Below are 15,697 nucleotides of genomic sequence, written 5' to 3'. Positions count from 1 at the left end.
AATATCTTAGAGAGAAAAGTAAATTTTTCAAAATTTAATCCTAAAGAAAATTGTTAGTTTTTCAAACGAAGAGGGAAATGAGATATAATTTTAATTATTTTAATATTACTGATAAAATAATGATTTTACTTCTTAATCTTAATAGAAAATTCTTAGATACATGACAACAAACTAAAACTTGGGTAAGTATTTAAATTTTTTATTTGTCATAGATACATATTTATTTTTTCATTGAAACTTGGGTGGGAAATAGTTTTTTAGCTAAAACATAATAATAATAATGGCAAAGTATTTAAACTGTTAACTAAAAATGAAAGGCCAAAAGACTTAACGTCACCCAAGGTATGGTGAAAACTCAAACCCATACCCTTAATTTTCAAAAATCTAAACACTTACATATAAATATTTTTTATTAATAATTTTAGTTGAGATTGGGGTAAAATTGTTATTTATTAAAAAATTTTGAAAACTAAGATTTTATTACAATTTTCTTCCTCGATTTAAAAAATTCATAATTTATTCTCCAATTCAAAGTTTGAAAAGTGACAAATACTCTTTCGGGCTTTTTCACTTCCCTCTTGCATTGATTAGCTATCTTTGACGGTCAATCGCCGATCATTCTCTTTTTGGTCTCTCTTTCTTTTCTTTTCAGTAGTTTTCGATCGAGATGAAGATAAAATTATTTTTGTTTCAAATAAAGACATCGTTTTTGTCTCGGTTGAAGATAACTGAAAAGAATAGAGAGAGAGAGACTGGTAAAAAGAGATAAGACGAGAGAGAGCATAATAAACGATCGAAAAGATAATAAATTGTCTTTGGAGAGAAAAAAATAAACTTAAAAAGGTATTCGTTATTTTTAAATTTTGGATTAAAGGAAAACTGTAAGATTTCTAGGAAAATGTGATAGTTTTATCCTGGGCAAGAGTAAGTCTTTCAGCCGAATTAAATTTAAGATTGATTGTTGCAAGTTACGACTGACCATTTCAGTTATGTGGTTTGGTTTAGATAATATTTTATTATTAAAATAAAAAAATTATTTTATTAATTATAAATTATTATTATATTTAATAAAATTTGATGAGTATAAATAATTATTATATTTGATTAAAAATAATTAATAAATTATTTTATTTAAATGTCTTTAAATATAATTATTTTTAAATATTTTTTATATTTTTTATCATATTAATTAAAAATAAATTTATTTTTATCTAAAATAATAATAAATAATAATATAATTATAATAAAATTAAAATTATCTTAATAACATTTAAATAGTTAAAGTGAATATGATAATCAGATTATCACTTATATTATCTGTTATGTCAGTATTAATAATAAAATATTATTATAATATTTTATTATTGATAAATTAAACAAAAAAAATAAAAAATAAATTCGCAAGATAATTTTTAAATATTAAAGCAAGCCCCCTTAATAAGTAAAACTTTATTTATTCCACGTCCCAACACTTGCTATTACGACAATTCCCCAATCAAAATCCTCCACGTAGATTTTCATCAACATGCGGCTCGAATAGGTATTTTAAGCGCGACTCTGGTTGTTCACTCACGTGAACATCTTCCACTGAGTCACGTGCCAGTACCATGTTTGTCGCGTTCTCTTTCTGACTCACACCGCCACAAAATCCTCCAATTTCTGATTAAAAGTTTAAGAAAGAGTATCAGAAGATATTTTTTCAGAAAGAGAGCTGTGATCATGGCGATCAAATCGCTGATATTTCCTCTAGTGATGCTGATCGCCTGTTTCCTCACGGCGGTCTTTGCTGAAGAGAGCAAGAGCACCGAATCCAAGGAGTTCGTCGTCACTTTGGATCACTCCAACTTTGATGACACTGTTAGTAAACACAAGTTCATCGTCGTTGAATTTTACGCGCCTTGGTATAATCTTCACTTCCTTTGATTTTTTTTTTTAACTTCTACATATCTAGTTAACTGTGTTTGGTCCTCTGCAGATTTTAAATTTAGCTCCTCTTTTTGTTGATTTGTTTTTCACGAGATTTTAATTTCATTCTATGGCTTAAGGAATTTTTCTAATGTTTGATTAATCTAGAGTTGCAGGCTATACATTCTTTGTTATCTTAATTTGTTTATTTTAATTTTTAATTCGGCTGGTTTTTATATTATTTTACTAATTAGTTATTAATTTTTTAATTTTGTTTTTGTTGAATGCATGTCTCTCTCTCTCTCTCTCTTTTTTTTTTGGACAATTCTGTAGTTTCTCTGAGCCAACTTCAACCTGAAATCGTAATATTTATCAATTGCATGTTGCTGATTAAGTTCTAGTAAAATCGTTTTATTATTGGAATTTGAGTTTCCATATATTTTGTTACTTGTTGACTCTATCATTTTTCAGGTGTGTCCACTGCAAAAATCTTGCTCCAGAGGTACTTATCTACCCTTGTTTTATATGATATTTATAATGCTTGTTCAATTTGCTGATAACAAATTAACAAAGTGTCTATTGTTATTTGTAGTATGAGAAAGCTGCATCTATTTTGAGTACTCTTGACCCCCCAATTGTTCTTGCCAAAGTTGATGCTAATGACGAAGCAAACAAAGATCTTACCACTAAGTTTGATATTAGGGGTTTCCCCTCACTTAAGATTTTGAGAGATGGTGGGAAGTCTATTCAAGAATACAAAGGCCCCCGTGATGCTGAGGGTATTGTTGCTTATTTAAAGAAACAGAGTGGTCCTGCATCTACTGAAATAAAGACTGCAGAAGATGCTAGTAGTTTTATTGATGAGAAGAAGATAGTTGTTGTGCGTTTGACATGAATACTTTGGTTTTATTTGTTTAGTTAGAGGAAATTCAAAGGTTTGTTTGAACATTTATGCATGTTTTTTAGGTTGGGGTTTTCCCGAACTTATCTGGAGAGGAGTTTGACAACTTCACAGCTGTTGCTGAGAAATTGAGATCAGAGTATGAGTTTGGTCATACACTGAACGCTAAAATCCTTCCACATGGAGATTCATCTGTGACTGGCCCGGTAGTGAGGTTGTTCAAGCCTTTTGATGAAATCTTTGTTGACTCCAAGGTATAGTAAACTTTTGTAAATGGTTCTGTCAAGCTATGCTCAAGCAGCTAACTTGCTGAAGTTACATGCTTCCAGGATTTTAAGGTGGATACTCTTGAGAAGTTTGTTGAAGAAGCTAGCATTCCCCTTGTGACTGTGTTTAGCAGTGACCCAAGCTTGCACCCTTTTGTTATGAAATTCTTTAACAGTCCTAATGCAAAGGTGTGCACCAGTATATAAATTACACTGTCCTTTTCAATTTATTTTAGAACTTTATAATTATACAATTATGCATGGAAATCGTCTTATCTCCATTCTCCTTGTTTAGCAGTGAGTAGCTTTTTTCTCATGTAATAACATTATCATTCTGAAAAGCTAAGCCGAGTTTCCATGTGGGTTCATGGTATAGCTGGTTATAGGGTAAATGAAATCAGAAGTAGAAAAGGTCTAGGAGGCTTCAAAATGATCTCTCCATATCTGGCATCAGAGATTAGATTATAGTTTGGGAGCATAGTAATTTCTTTGCTGTTTCGTTGCAACAAATTCTTGTTACAGAATAAGATCTTTGTGAACTCACAACCTTTAGTCTCTAAAACCGCTTTTAGATTTTTTCTTCTTTTTGTGGATAGGCCTTTATGTCACAGGTAAGTGCAGCAGTCTTGGATTGCCATTTTCTGCATCTTCCTCTAAAAAAATAAATTTAATGTCACGTTCTTTATATGTTTAGGAAGGGATATGTTGACCCTTTCATATAGATACTCTAAATGTCTTATATCTTTCATCTTCTGTTTTCCTTGTTCCTTTTTTATTTTTAACTAAATTTAATTTGTTTGTAATATTATTGAATATTGTGGCAGCAAAATTTCTGATTCTGTTTAACAAACTAACCCTTACTGGAACATTGTCTAATTTTTTTTGTAAAATTGCAAATATAGGCAATGTTGTTTATGAACTTCAACAGTGAAGGTGCTGATTCTTTCAAATCGAAATATCGTGAAGTTGCTGATCAATACAAAGGACAGGGCATCAGTTTTCTGATGGGAGATCTTGATGCTAGTAAAGCTGCTTTCCAGGTTGGTATGCATTGATCTGCTAGTTTCTATTTATGGTTTCAAATTTGATATATTTATCTGATATTTCAATTGTTTCTTATTGATTGAACAACAGTACTTTGGACTCAAAGAAAGCCAAGTGCCTCTCATCATTGTACAGGCAACTGATGGGCAGAAGTATTTGAAGCCTAATTTGGAGGCTGATCAAATTGCATCTTGGATGAAGGAATACAAGGTGATATATCTGCTTCTTGTATTCATTGCACTTTTTCCTCAATGAGAATAGAGAATTTCATAATGTTTTGCCAAGTTAATATTTTATTTGTTAAATATAACTTTATTTGTTCTATTGTAGAAGGTGTGTGTTACTAAGTCCTTCCATAGAAAGCATCTTTTTTATGAAAGTTTTTACTTGCAGGGAGGGAAAATTCAACCATACAAAAAATCTGAGCCTATTCCTGAAGAGAACAATGAGCCTGTGAAGGTGGTTGTTGCTGAAAGCATTCAGGAAATGGTTTTCAAGTCTGGAAAAAATGGTGTGTTTTTAAATTTTTTCTCACTTGATGGATTTTTTATGTGTTGCTTACTGTGCTTGAAATCCTGTGTCTTTTCTGGTGGTTTGTGTTGGGTGGTTGTGCTAAAAATGCTTCTTCGTTCTAGGATTTGTGTCACGTTTCTATAAGAAATCATGGAATGTTTTTTGTCAATTTATTATATTTGCTACAAAATCTATTTTTATTAAACAGAGCCTCAGCAATTACCATTACTTATTCTTTTTAGGCTGTGATCACTGCTGGCATGCATTTACTTTTTAATTCTTTTATTTGAAACATCAATGGACAGCTAATTTTACAGTTAAAAATGGAAATTTGTAATTAACGAATTTGCATAGATGAATCTGCTTAATAATTGTGAATATAACTACCATTTCCTGCTCTTTGATGCTTTGTCTTATTTCACTACTCAAGTGAATTTTGAAATGTAATGTATGTTGACATTTTGCTCTACGCAGTTCTGCTAGAGTTTTATGCTCCTTGGTGTGGACACTGCAAAAAATTGGCTCCAATCTTGGATGAAGTTGCCGTCTCTTATAAAAATGATGCGGACGTTGTTATCGCAAAATTTGTAAGACTTTTTTCAACTTTTCTACCTCTAAAGATGACCCTCTATGGCTTCAACTAGTATTTCAGTGTGATCGTCAGATAGAAATTTAATTTAATTGATTATTGCTTGCACTGGTGTGGATCCTTAGTCTCCATGACATCAATAATCAAATTTATTGTTTTATGTCTGAAACTTGTCTGCTTGACACTAATTTGGGCAATGGTTTTTTGGTCCTAAACATGTGCAGCAACCTAATTGGGTCTAGTAGAATGATTGGCACACGGACATGATGCCTTGTCCAATATATGAATAGCTAGTTTTTGCGCATTAAATTATTTTATTCGACTCGACTCTATTCAATTTTACCTTGTTACCATTTGATATTTCATTATTTTGCTTATCTTCATGTTTCTATATGTTCATCTCTGCTGCGCACAGCCTTCAGCATAAATATATTTGTAGTTGAAAGTATTCTTTTTGACATGATATGCTCGTGTTTGTCTAGGATGCAACTGCAAATGATATCCCAAGTGACACTTTTGATGTTAAAGGTTTCCCAACGGTGTACTTGAGGTCAGCTAGTGGAAAGGTAGTGGCTTATGAGGGGGATAGGACCAAGGAAGACATTATCCAATTCATTGAGAAGAACAGGGATAAATCTGCTCCTCAAGAATCTGTTAAAGCAGAATCATCTGCAAAAGATGAGCTTTAAAGAAGGTACATGCAGCTTTTCTCAGTAGAGTTAAGAGACATGTGCATTTTGTATTGTGCTTTGCGGCTGTGATACCCAACAACAGCAGCAAGGAAAAGAATCGCCTGATGTCCTTCCTTCCCCTTACTTTGTTTGAATAAATGGGAGGCATTTTCGGCTGTTTTATCGCGTGTTTACTTTTTGGAATAGCGTAGTTGTAACAGTGGGTTTGGCTGAATGAAAAAGATAGTAAATTACATGTAGGAGAGATACCTTTAATTAAATGCCCAGTGGTTTGGGATTTTCTTACCTTAGAAAATTTTGTTGCTTGAAATCTCCTATTCCTGCTTTGTGTTGGCATTGATATCCAGAAAATTGTTCTACTAAGGATAGGACTAAACCAAGCTGGCTCGGATTCCAAAGTAGACTCGATTTGATTTGGTTTGATTCAATTTAATTCAAATTTGTTTAGTTTAAATTTGAGCGGATTTAAGTAATATGATTCAACTCATCTTTGAAACTGAGCTGAAGTTAAAAAGAGTTCGGTTGTCTAGCTTGTAAGTAAGGTAAATGATTCAATTCGATTCAAATGTAGGGTTCGACTCAGATTCAAATTATATGAAATAATTGTTAAAATGATATCGTTATATCTATTATTTAATAAAACATTACCTTTTCAGTCAGTCAAAAATTTGGGTTAAAAATCAAAATCACAACTTTGAGTCATGATTTTAAATCATTAAATTATTTTTATTTGAATTAAAATTATCTTTAATTTTGACTTGAAGGAGTATGATTAAAATCAAACTAGATTATTATGATTTAAGGTTTTTTAGTTGAAATAATCTACCTTTCAATCAGTCAACCGAAAGACAGGTTTGGTTCGTAATTTCATGTATATGTTTGATAGAAAAGCCTGTCAGTCATCAATCAACTAAACAAGTAGATAACCAATGTATATAGGAAAATTAATGCACTCTCTATTGTAAACTAATTACACCACAATCTCCCATCAAAATAAAATAAAATATCAAATTATACTACTGCCAATTCTTTCATTTTAGGCCTCCTCTCTGAGGGCTCAGCTGACAAAGCCTTCCTCTTGCTAAAACTATTACTGTTGTTTATATAATTGTTAGAGCTGTTGTTATTGCTGTTGTTGTCCTCCCTCAACTCCTCCTCCCTTTCTGTACAGGTTTGGCTCTTCATATTTAGGGATTTTAAAAGATGGGGCTGAAGCTTCTCCAGGTCTGATAACTGAAGCGGCTTCAACAGAAACTCCTCTGCTCCTTCTTCCAGACACCTGACAATTCAAACAAACTTTAGTTAATTTGTTGATATAAATTTGATTTGGAGACAGTTGAAAAGAATTAGTTAATAAAGAACTGACATGCTGATTCTTGAAGGTACATTTTCTGATGACATGACCACAACCGGTACATCTTTCCAGGAGGATCCCTGAAAGTTTAAGCAAAACTTAGAATTTTTCAGTTTAAGAAATAATAAACTTGTATGTAAAATGCTGTGCTCTACCCAACTTTTTAGTGTCTTTTTGAAGCAACAGTCAGATAATCAACTCGATTATTGCTTATCAGAGAAGCATCTTACCAAATTTTCTATGCATAGAAACCAAGAAAAGAAAATATCAGCTATCTCTAAACTAACATAGCTTCAAATTAAGATCATGGACTTCACCTTGACTCGTTTGAGTAAATCATAACCACTCATTCCCGGCATACAGAAGTCTGTCATGATCAAGTTCACCTTGGATCCCTGCAATATTTGATCATAAACATTAATTTCAGACACTCTGAATTACTAGCACACAGTTTATGTAAAACATACAATACAAATATGAGCACAAATTTGAACACAAATAATGACATATTACCATATAATTTAGTGATTTTAAATTAGAGATACAAAAACACTCAATCAAATGGTGATGTGATATTATTTATACATAAATTTGTGTTCATTGTTTGTGAAAATAGGGTTATTCGTCAAACATATATCCGTAGGTGGGGAAAATTTTGTTTGGCTTGATTCTCATTAATGTGGCTTGTCCTAGAATTTATTGGGCAAAAATGTCAAGGACAAACCTACCAGTTCATAAAACATGCAAGAAATCACAGAGGTCCACAGGCAAAATATTGAATTGGCACAGAAATTGAGAAGCAAAATGGGATTGCATTTCCAGGTTGTTAATGTCGACAGAAAGACAGATCTCCTTAACTATATAAAAGCTGAATTTCTCCATCTGTGTGGCCCCTTTATGAATATTTGTTGTGATTTTGGATAAACTAATGTTTCAAAGCTCACAAATTTGTTGATTATATTATAAGTATAAAAGCAGGCTAATATCTACAGATGGGTTCTAATTGGCTAATTAATTATACTAAATCAAAAGCCTTTCTGGCTACTTTGCCTTTGCGTTTGCCTTCCTTTTTCATCTTTGATAACGATATGTCAGTAATGAATGAGAACGTGAAGGGACTGATTTCTACATTGAATATTGCAAACCAATTATCCATTAAGCTAATTAACAACAACTTTTGCCTTAATCCTAACCGACACAAGTTCATATTAAACTCAAAACTTCACTCTCCTCAGGAGGATTTCACTGACAGAGAGATTAAAGTTAATTCCCCTAAGTGGATATCAGAAATGGAAAAGTTGAGGAAAAAACAAATGGTATATGAGTAAGTTGGTTTGTTTTGGAGATCAACAGCTTATTATTTTCTTTAAACACATGTGAGAATCTAAAAGAGAGTAAAGAGATTAATTTTACCTCTTGCTGTAATGACTGCGGAGGAGATGAAGAAGTAGAATCAGTAGGAGTGTCTAGTTTATCAATCAGACCTAGAAATTCCAAAGCTTTATCTCCAGAATCCACACAAGTCACTACAACAACAAGAACAAAACATCAAAATGCATATAAGAATAAAAAAAAAAAAAATTTTAATGATCAAACAACTCAATCCCCATGTTAATAAATTAATAAAAATCATTACCTTGATAGGAAGAAACTTTAAGGAGCTTCTCTAAAAGCTTCCTGTCAATGACACTATCATCAACTGCCAAAACATGAAAACTTTGTTGTAATTGCTGTTTCTGTTTCTCATCATCTTCTTCTTCTTCCTTTTGTTGTTCAAGTAGTATAACTTGCTGGGTATCTTCAACCTTCGCAGATTCTGATTTCAACTCCATTAAATAAAATGAATTATGTCTTCAAACTATGAATGTTTATATAAAGAAAAAGATTAAGAGGTGAAAGGGAGAAGGTAGCTAGCTAGCGTGCGTTGGTGGGTATGATTTATGAAAGATGAAGGAAGAGACTGGAGTTCTTATTATGAGGTCGATGAGAGATAAAGGAAGTGTTTTTAGTTGCCAAAATCTCTTCCTAGATTCTGCATACATTGTTGGTACAACCACTCATATTTCTCTATCTTTATGGCGTCCTTTTGATTGGATTTTGTTTTATTAATAAGGAAAATCCGGAGATCTTTTTTTCCCCCATTTAAGTCATCATTGTGTTTATTTTTCCTAACTATTTTTACTATTTATTTATTTATTTCCCAATAATAATAATAATAATAATTGAAAATAAAAAGGTAGCCTTGTTTTTTTTTTTAATTTTTTAAACCCTTATATAAGTTATATTAATTAAATAAATTTTAAATTTAATAATTGGTTTATAATCATTATACTAATTAAAGTTAAAAATATTGTTTTAATATAATATTAATAAAATTTAAATTTAAATTCTTTTTTTGAGAATTTATATATTATTATCAATATTTTATGATATAATATGGTATAAAAATAATACGTATTATAAGTTATATTAAATTAATATAATATAATAAATATATCATATAATATAATATATTTTATTAATGTATCTTTTCTTATAAAATACCCATATAATAAAGATATATAATATAATTTTAATTTTTTAAAAATATTTTATATTAATTATTATTTTTTTAAAATTATATTAAAATATATGATAAAAAATTAAATTTTTAATATATGATATGATACATAATACACACTGTCTAAATTACCACAGGGTAAAGATGGGTCTTCTTGTTTTTGGCCAAACAGACACAAGGAGACACCATATGCTCTGTCTAAATTACCACAGGGGTAAAGATGGGTCTTGTTGTTTTTGTCTAAACAGACACAAGGAAACACCATAATGAAAATTGAGAGGAATGAAAAAGGCAAAATTACCAAAAAGGGACCACAGACAGACATGCACAGAACAGAGAAAAAACAGAAGATGAAGAAGACCATGGAATGGAATGGATTGAAGCTCTTTCCCTTTGAGCATTTGCAATTTGCTCTTCTTGTAATGTAAAGTAATAATTTTGAAGGGAACATGAAATAAATAGGCAGGGACCCACTGAACAAAATTTGAAATCTTTGTGGGACCCTTATGAAATATAATCTTTTGTGGGGGTCACTTTCTTCTGCCATAAATCTTCAATTTTTGCGAATATGTCCCCGTAGAAGGGGCGTCCCTTGTTCAAAGTAGAAAATTACAAGGTTCCCTATTTGTTTTAATTTTTTAACACCTGCCCACCACGTGTTGCTCCCTCCATGTGTCACACACCCCTGACAATTTTATCCCCGAATTTTACATATATTTATTTACTAAGCAATTATTACAATAATAATTATATTTATTAATTATTAATTAGGGTTTAAATAACAATAAGAAAGACAGACAGCCTTACAAATTTGACCTTAAAGTGAAAAATAGTGTGATGCAAAGAAAGAAAAGAAAGAGAGGATCCCAAATCTTTCTTTGAACCAAAAGCAAAGCGTGTTTGTTGGCTATTGATTTCCATAAAGAAAAAAGCGTAACTGATTTTAGTTGGTTTGACTTGGACAAGTAATGTTTGTGGGGCCTTTTATTGACCAACGCTATCTACATTGAACGGGTCAGGTCGGGTCAGATCTCTCTCCTAACTAAAAATCAAAAGAGATTTCTCCACCACTCCTCTGGTCTTTGCTTTTACACGACAAATTTCATATGACTTTTCCCCGTTCTCACCGCTCGCTCTTTCCTCAATTACAATTAGTATTTTCAAAATTAGTTTTAATTTTATAATTTAATTTAATTTATATATAAATATTAATTTATTTTAAATTTAATCAAATTTATTAAATTGATTAAATAAAAAAAATATTTAAAATCAATAAAACTAATTTACATAATACGTATTTAAAATTATATTTTATATGTTTCATATGTTTTATTTTAAAAAATTAAATAAATAATAGAATAAATAGCTAACGATTAGACAAGTTTTCAATCCACAAAACATAGAATATATAGACTTTGAATTAAAAAATATTTTTTTACAAAGAGTTCTTCAAAGGATTGAAAAGGAGTCCAACCGTTAATAATTATTTTTTTACAAAGAATTAAAAAATATATTTTAATCTCTCTAACATCATAAGATATTTAATCTTTTGTTTTTTTTTTTCCCTGTGTCTAAAGGGGAAGTTATTGTCTCTCTAACACCATGTTGTTAAGGTAACTTTGTTGACCTTATTTCAATTAAAATAAAAACAAATCTTGAAAATCATATTTAAATAATGAATAATCAAATTTGGCATTTGAACGTATCAGTTACTTTTTCCCCTAAAAATATGGAAGATTAATATGATAAGATAGGCAAAAAGTTTTCCGTAAGAAAAGGGTAGTGATTTGAAGAATATTTTATTATTAAAATTGAAAAATTATCTTAAAAATAAATTATTTTAAAAATTATTAAATATAAATTATTACTATATTTGATAAAATTAGATAGATATAAATTATTATTATATTATTTTACTTAAATATTATTGGGTATAATTTTTCGAAAATATTTTTTATATTAATTAAAAATAAGATTATTTTTGCTTAAAAAATTAATAAATAAAAATATAGTTATAATAAAATCAATATTACCTTAGTAATTTTTTAATACCTAATATATGAGTAATAATCAAATTACCTTTTATATTATCTGTAACATTACCATTGATAATAAAATATTACTAAAATATTTTATTACTTATAAATCAAACAAAATATATAAATAATAAAATATAAATTATCAGAATAATTTTTAATTTCCTCTCACCACATGCCCCTTACGACCTTTATCCAAAATTAAATTATTTCAAGTCGAGGACACATGCCATTTTATTAACAATAAGATAATTAATAACTCAATTGTGGACATATATCATTGGCTATCTGATTGAATCATAATAATTTTTTTTTATCAATTTATATTTTATTATATTAAATATTAGAATTAATTAACCGTTCTGTGATACCGATCTCAATCTATAGGAGACACTAAATGTCATTATCTTTTAACCAGACCACATTTTTATATAAAAAATAGAAATATATGAACACATAATTAATGGTGAAGTTTATGCATGAACCCCTTTATATCAAATCAAATCTCCTTGATGCACAAGAACAAGATTATGCTTTTATTTGGTAAGGCATGGAATCATCATCAAAAGATTTTTTGGTTGACAATCTTAATCAATATAAATTTACCCAATAATTAATAAATTAAAATGTGAATTTACCAACTAATCATAGATTTACCCATTTTCAAAATAATAAAAATATATATTTGTATACTTTTATATATAGATGAATATATAAATAATATATGATAATGTAATTGAATAATTTTAAATTAAAGATAAAATAATATCTAATTATATGATAATATATTATTTATATATACAATTATATAATCAAAAGTGTGTTCTTCAACTATAGTTATTAATATCTTATGATACACAATACATATTTTACGATACAAATAAAATATGATATGTATTATGAAGTGTATCATAATTAATACAATACAATAGATGTATCATACGATATAATACGTATTATCAATACAGATCGATACACTTTTTAAATAAAATAATGATATAATAAAAGTATATATAAGAAATTTTAAATTTTTATACGTGTTAATGATATTTTTTAAAATAATAACGTGTCTATTATATTTTTTATTATTTTATTATTTTATTTTTAAAAAAATATATCATATGATATGATACGATATTTAATATATAATATGTAAAATTAATTTTTTAATATATAATATGATATACAATCTGGTTATGGCTCCGCCATTTTAATTAGTGAAAAATAATAAGAAAGTGGTAGTCATGACATGACCCCAAAAGAGCCTAAATTAACACAACAGTGGTGTGAATTGTGAATTCATAATTTGATTTGGATTGGAGTTAAGTTTTTTAAGAATAGTTGGGGGCACACATGAGTGTCTAATCAAGGTAAAGTTAAGTTCATTTTGTACCACACTTAAAACAAAAACTTTATTTCCAACATAACTCTTCCTAAATTTAAGAATTAATCAAGATGTTTAAATCATTTTGTGATGTCGGTTGAATAATGACAAAATATGCCTTAATCACTTTAACATCCTAAGCAATTTCTTATGTAAAGATTTCAAATTTTGCTACCCTTCAATATTCTCTTTCATACATAGGTACATAATTGTCAATAGTAGGCCCAAAAATTTATTTACCATAAGGTTTAAAAACAATATTATGCAAATTTATTCCATCACATGATTGAGTATTATTTTATTTTTAATTCAGAATCATCTAATCATATGAAAATATATGTACATAGTTTTACTAAAAGTTTAATCCTATGTATTTACACTTTAAATACACAAATATATATACATTTATGTGTGTTATCGTATGATTGAGTATTATTTTTTTCTTAATTTAAAATCACTTAATCATATGATGACATGCATTAAGTATGTACTTATTCGTATACTTAAAATATGTATATATAATTTTATTTCATCGAAAATTATACAAAATTGATATTCCTTTTACAATAAAATCATGTGTATATATTTTAAATACACAAAATTTATACATAAATAATATATCATCACGTGAATGAATTATTTTAAATTAAGCATAAAATAACATTCAATCATATAATAACATAATATATATATATACTTGTTTTATATATTTAAATTCTGTTTATGTAGTAGTGGTCCTTTTCTTAATTTATTGAATATAAATAATACAAGTTGATATGTTCATAATTAATATTTAAGGAGAATTGATGACTGTCAAGATAGATTATTCATACCACAATATAATATTAATAATAATAAAAATAAAATGTTCTCATATAAATTTATCAAGATTATACATATGCACCATTGAATTTAGATATTAAAATATTATTTTAGATTAATATATTCAATCTAACAATAAATATATATCAAATATGATAATAATTTATATTTAATCATCTTTTTTATTATAAGATTTTTTTTTTGATAAGATAGATTTTTTTTTTCACCGAAATTATAAGTATGACATATAGTGGGTTTTGATAAACGACTAATTATAAGAATAATAATTAAATACGTCTTTTATTCACAAAATATCTAGAAGTGCAAATAAACCTTGTATTCAAAGACAACGAGAAAAATTTTATAAAGTAATATATCTCTTCAACATTTATGCGATTCTTTTCCTATTTTTTCCATGTATACAAGAGAAAACTATAATCTTTACGAAATTAAGACTATGTCATTAAAGTAGTGTTATATACACAATTTTATATATAAATAATGATATATCACTATGTAATTAGGTAGTTTAAAATTAGAGATAAAATAATACATAATCACATAGTGATATATTATAATTTGTGTATGTTGAGAATAATCAAACATGTCAGGATTAAATTCTATGAATTCTATACATAAAGATTTGCGTACCCGAAGTAATTTTCGATGAAGTTTCTTCGTATACGGTGTAAGGTATCGACATTAGCGTATTTCCACAACCCAATTTGCACTACGTATTGTTTTTCAATTAGGGAGACAAGATCTGTGCCAATTTGTGTGTTACGTGGAGAATTATTCTCTTTACAAAAAAAAAATGACGTATATTCTTTTGAGAAGGCAGTTAGGACTTTATATAAGAGTCAAACTGTCAATTATTAATCATCAATAACTGCCCTTTAGTAGTTAAGAAAACTGGATTGAATCGACCCGTCATGGGTGGACCCGTATCTAATAATGTATATAATTTTATTGATGTTGTTAATATAAATATTCAATTTTATTTCAATTAAAATAAAAAATAAATCTTTAAAATTATATTTAAATAAAAAATAACCAAATATATCATTAGAATATAACTTCCACTCTTCATCTTACAAATATTAAAGACCAATACTAAGGAAAAGACCAAAAAAAAATAAAGTTGTGTTAAGCATATCATTACACTAGAGGTATAGCAAAAATGAAAAATTCTAACTATCCTCATAAGACTCTTGTCTAAATTTAAGTCATTCTTATGACATATGTCTTTTTATATACAACAAAGACCATTTATAACATAATTATGGGCATATATCTTTCACTATCTAGTTGAACCAAGTCAAAATTTTTTTGTCTCAATTTATATTTTATTTATCTCTTTCCATGGTGAATAATGAAATTAATTAATCAACCCCTATTACTAATTCCTATTATCATAATCTATATTACATTCAATAAAATTATGTGTATATATTTTTTATATATAATTTAGGTGTGTGTGTGTGTGTGTGTGTGTGTATATATATATATATATATATATATATATTATGTGATTAAATAATTTTGAATTAAAAATAAAATAATATTTAATCACATAATGATATATCATCTATATATGTAAATAATAAGAGTATGTATATATACTTTTAGCA

The 15,697-nt window shown here is 28.2% G+C and overlaps 2 protein-coding genes across 3 annotated transcripts; one reads left to right on the top strand and one right to left on the bottom strand.

Moving 5' to 3' along the window:
- The first annotated feature begins 1,599 nt into the window (after nt 1-1,599).
- Nucleotides 1,600-7,291, top strand: LOC123229744 (protein disulfide-isomerase-like). 2 transcript variants are annotated; one of them, XM_044655676.1, is made up of 11 exons: nt 1,600-1,901; nt 2,377-2,407; nt 2,498-2,785; nt 2,872-3,060; nt 3,136-3,261; nt 3,975-4,112; nt 4,207-4,326; nt 4,510-4,627; nt 5,104-5,216; nt 5,701-5,912; nt 7,082-7,291. In XM_044655676.1, exons 1-10 carry the CDS (start codon nt 1,720-1,722, stop codon nt 5,905-5,907), a joined length of 1,512 nt encoding a protein of 503 aa, XP_044511611.1. In that variant the 5' UTR covers nt 1,600-1,719; the 3' UTR covers nt 5,908-5,912; nt 7,082-7,291. The 2 variants fall into 2 exon arrangements, with proteins under 2 accessions (XP_044511611.1, XP_044511610.1); XM_044655675.1 differs by lacking the exon at nt 7,082-7,291 and having other exon boundaries at nt 1,601-1,901; nt 5,701-6,205.
- LOC123229745 (two-component response regulator ORR9-like) lies at nt 6,764-9,345 on the bottom strand. The gene is made up of 5 exons (XM_044655677.1): nt 8,901-9,345; nt 8,678-8,790; nt 7,582-7,659; nt 7,277-7,344; nt 6,764-7,189 (listed from the first exon to the last, which is right to left on the bottom strand). The coding sequence occupies exons 1-5, from the start codon at nt 9,094-9,096 to the stop codon at nt 6,922-6,924; spliced, it is 723 nt and encodes a 240-aa protein (XP_044511612.1). The 5' UTR covers nt 9,097-9,345; the 3' UTR covers nt 6,764-6,921.
- Between the last annotated feature and the right edge of the window lie 6,352 nt (nt 9,346-15,697).

Source organism: Mangifera indica, chromosome 11 (genome assembly GCF_011075055.1).
Source record: "Mangifera indica cultivar Alphonso chromosome 11, CATAS_Mindica_2.1, whole genome shotgun sequence".
Taxonomy (NCBI): Eukaryota; Viridiplantae; Streptophyta; class Magnoliopsida; order Sapindales; family Anacardiaceae; genus Mangifera; species Mangifera indica.
Note: the sequence above shows the minus strand (reverse complement) of the source record. Positions and strands in the feature narration are given on the sequence as shown.

Excerpts from the sequence above, each read along its gene's own strand:
- LOC123229744 (XM_044655676.1), top strand. The coding sequence starts at position 1,720 with ATGGCGATCAAATCGCTGATATTTCCTCTAGTGATGCTGATCGCCTGT. Across the intron at positions 2,408-2,497 it reads GCAAAAATCTTGCTCCAGAG|TATGAGAAAGCTGCATCTAT; the intron begins GTACTTATCTAC and ends TGTTATTTGTAG. Across the intron at positions 4,113-4,206 it reads CTAGTAAAGCTGCTTTCCAG|TACTTTGGACTCAAAGAAAG; the intron begins GTTGGTATGCAT and ends ATTGAACAACAG.
- LOC123229745 (XM_044655677.1), bottom strand. The coding sequence starts at position 9,096 with ATGGAGTTGAAATCAGAATCTGCGAAGGTTGAAGATACCCAGCAAGTT. Across the intron at positions 7,660-8,677 it reads CGCAGTCATTACAGCAAGAG|GGATCCAAGGTGAACTTGAT; the intron begins GTAAAATTAATC and ends CAAATATTGCAG. Across the intron at positions 7,345-7,581 it reads ATTTACTCAAACGAGTCAAG|GGATCCTCCTGGAAAGATGT; the intron begins GTGAAGTCCATG and ends TTAAACTTTCAG.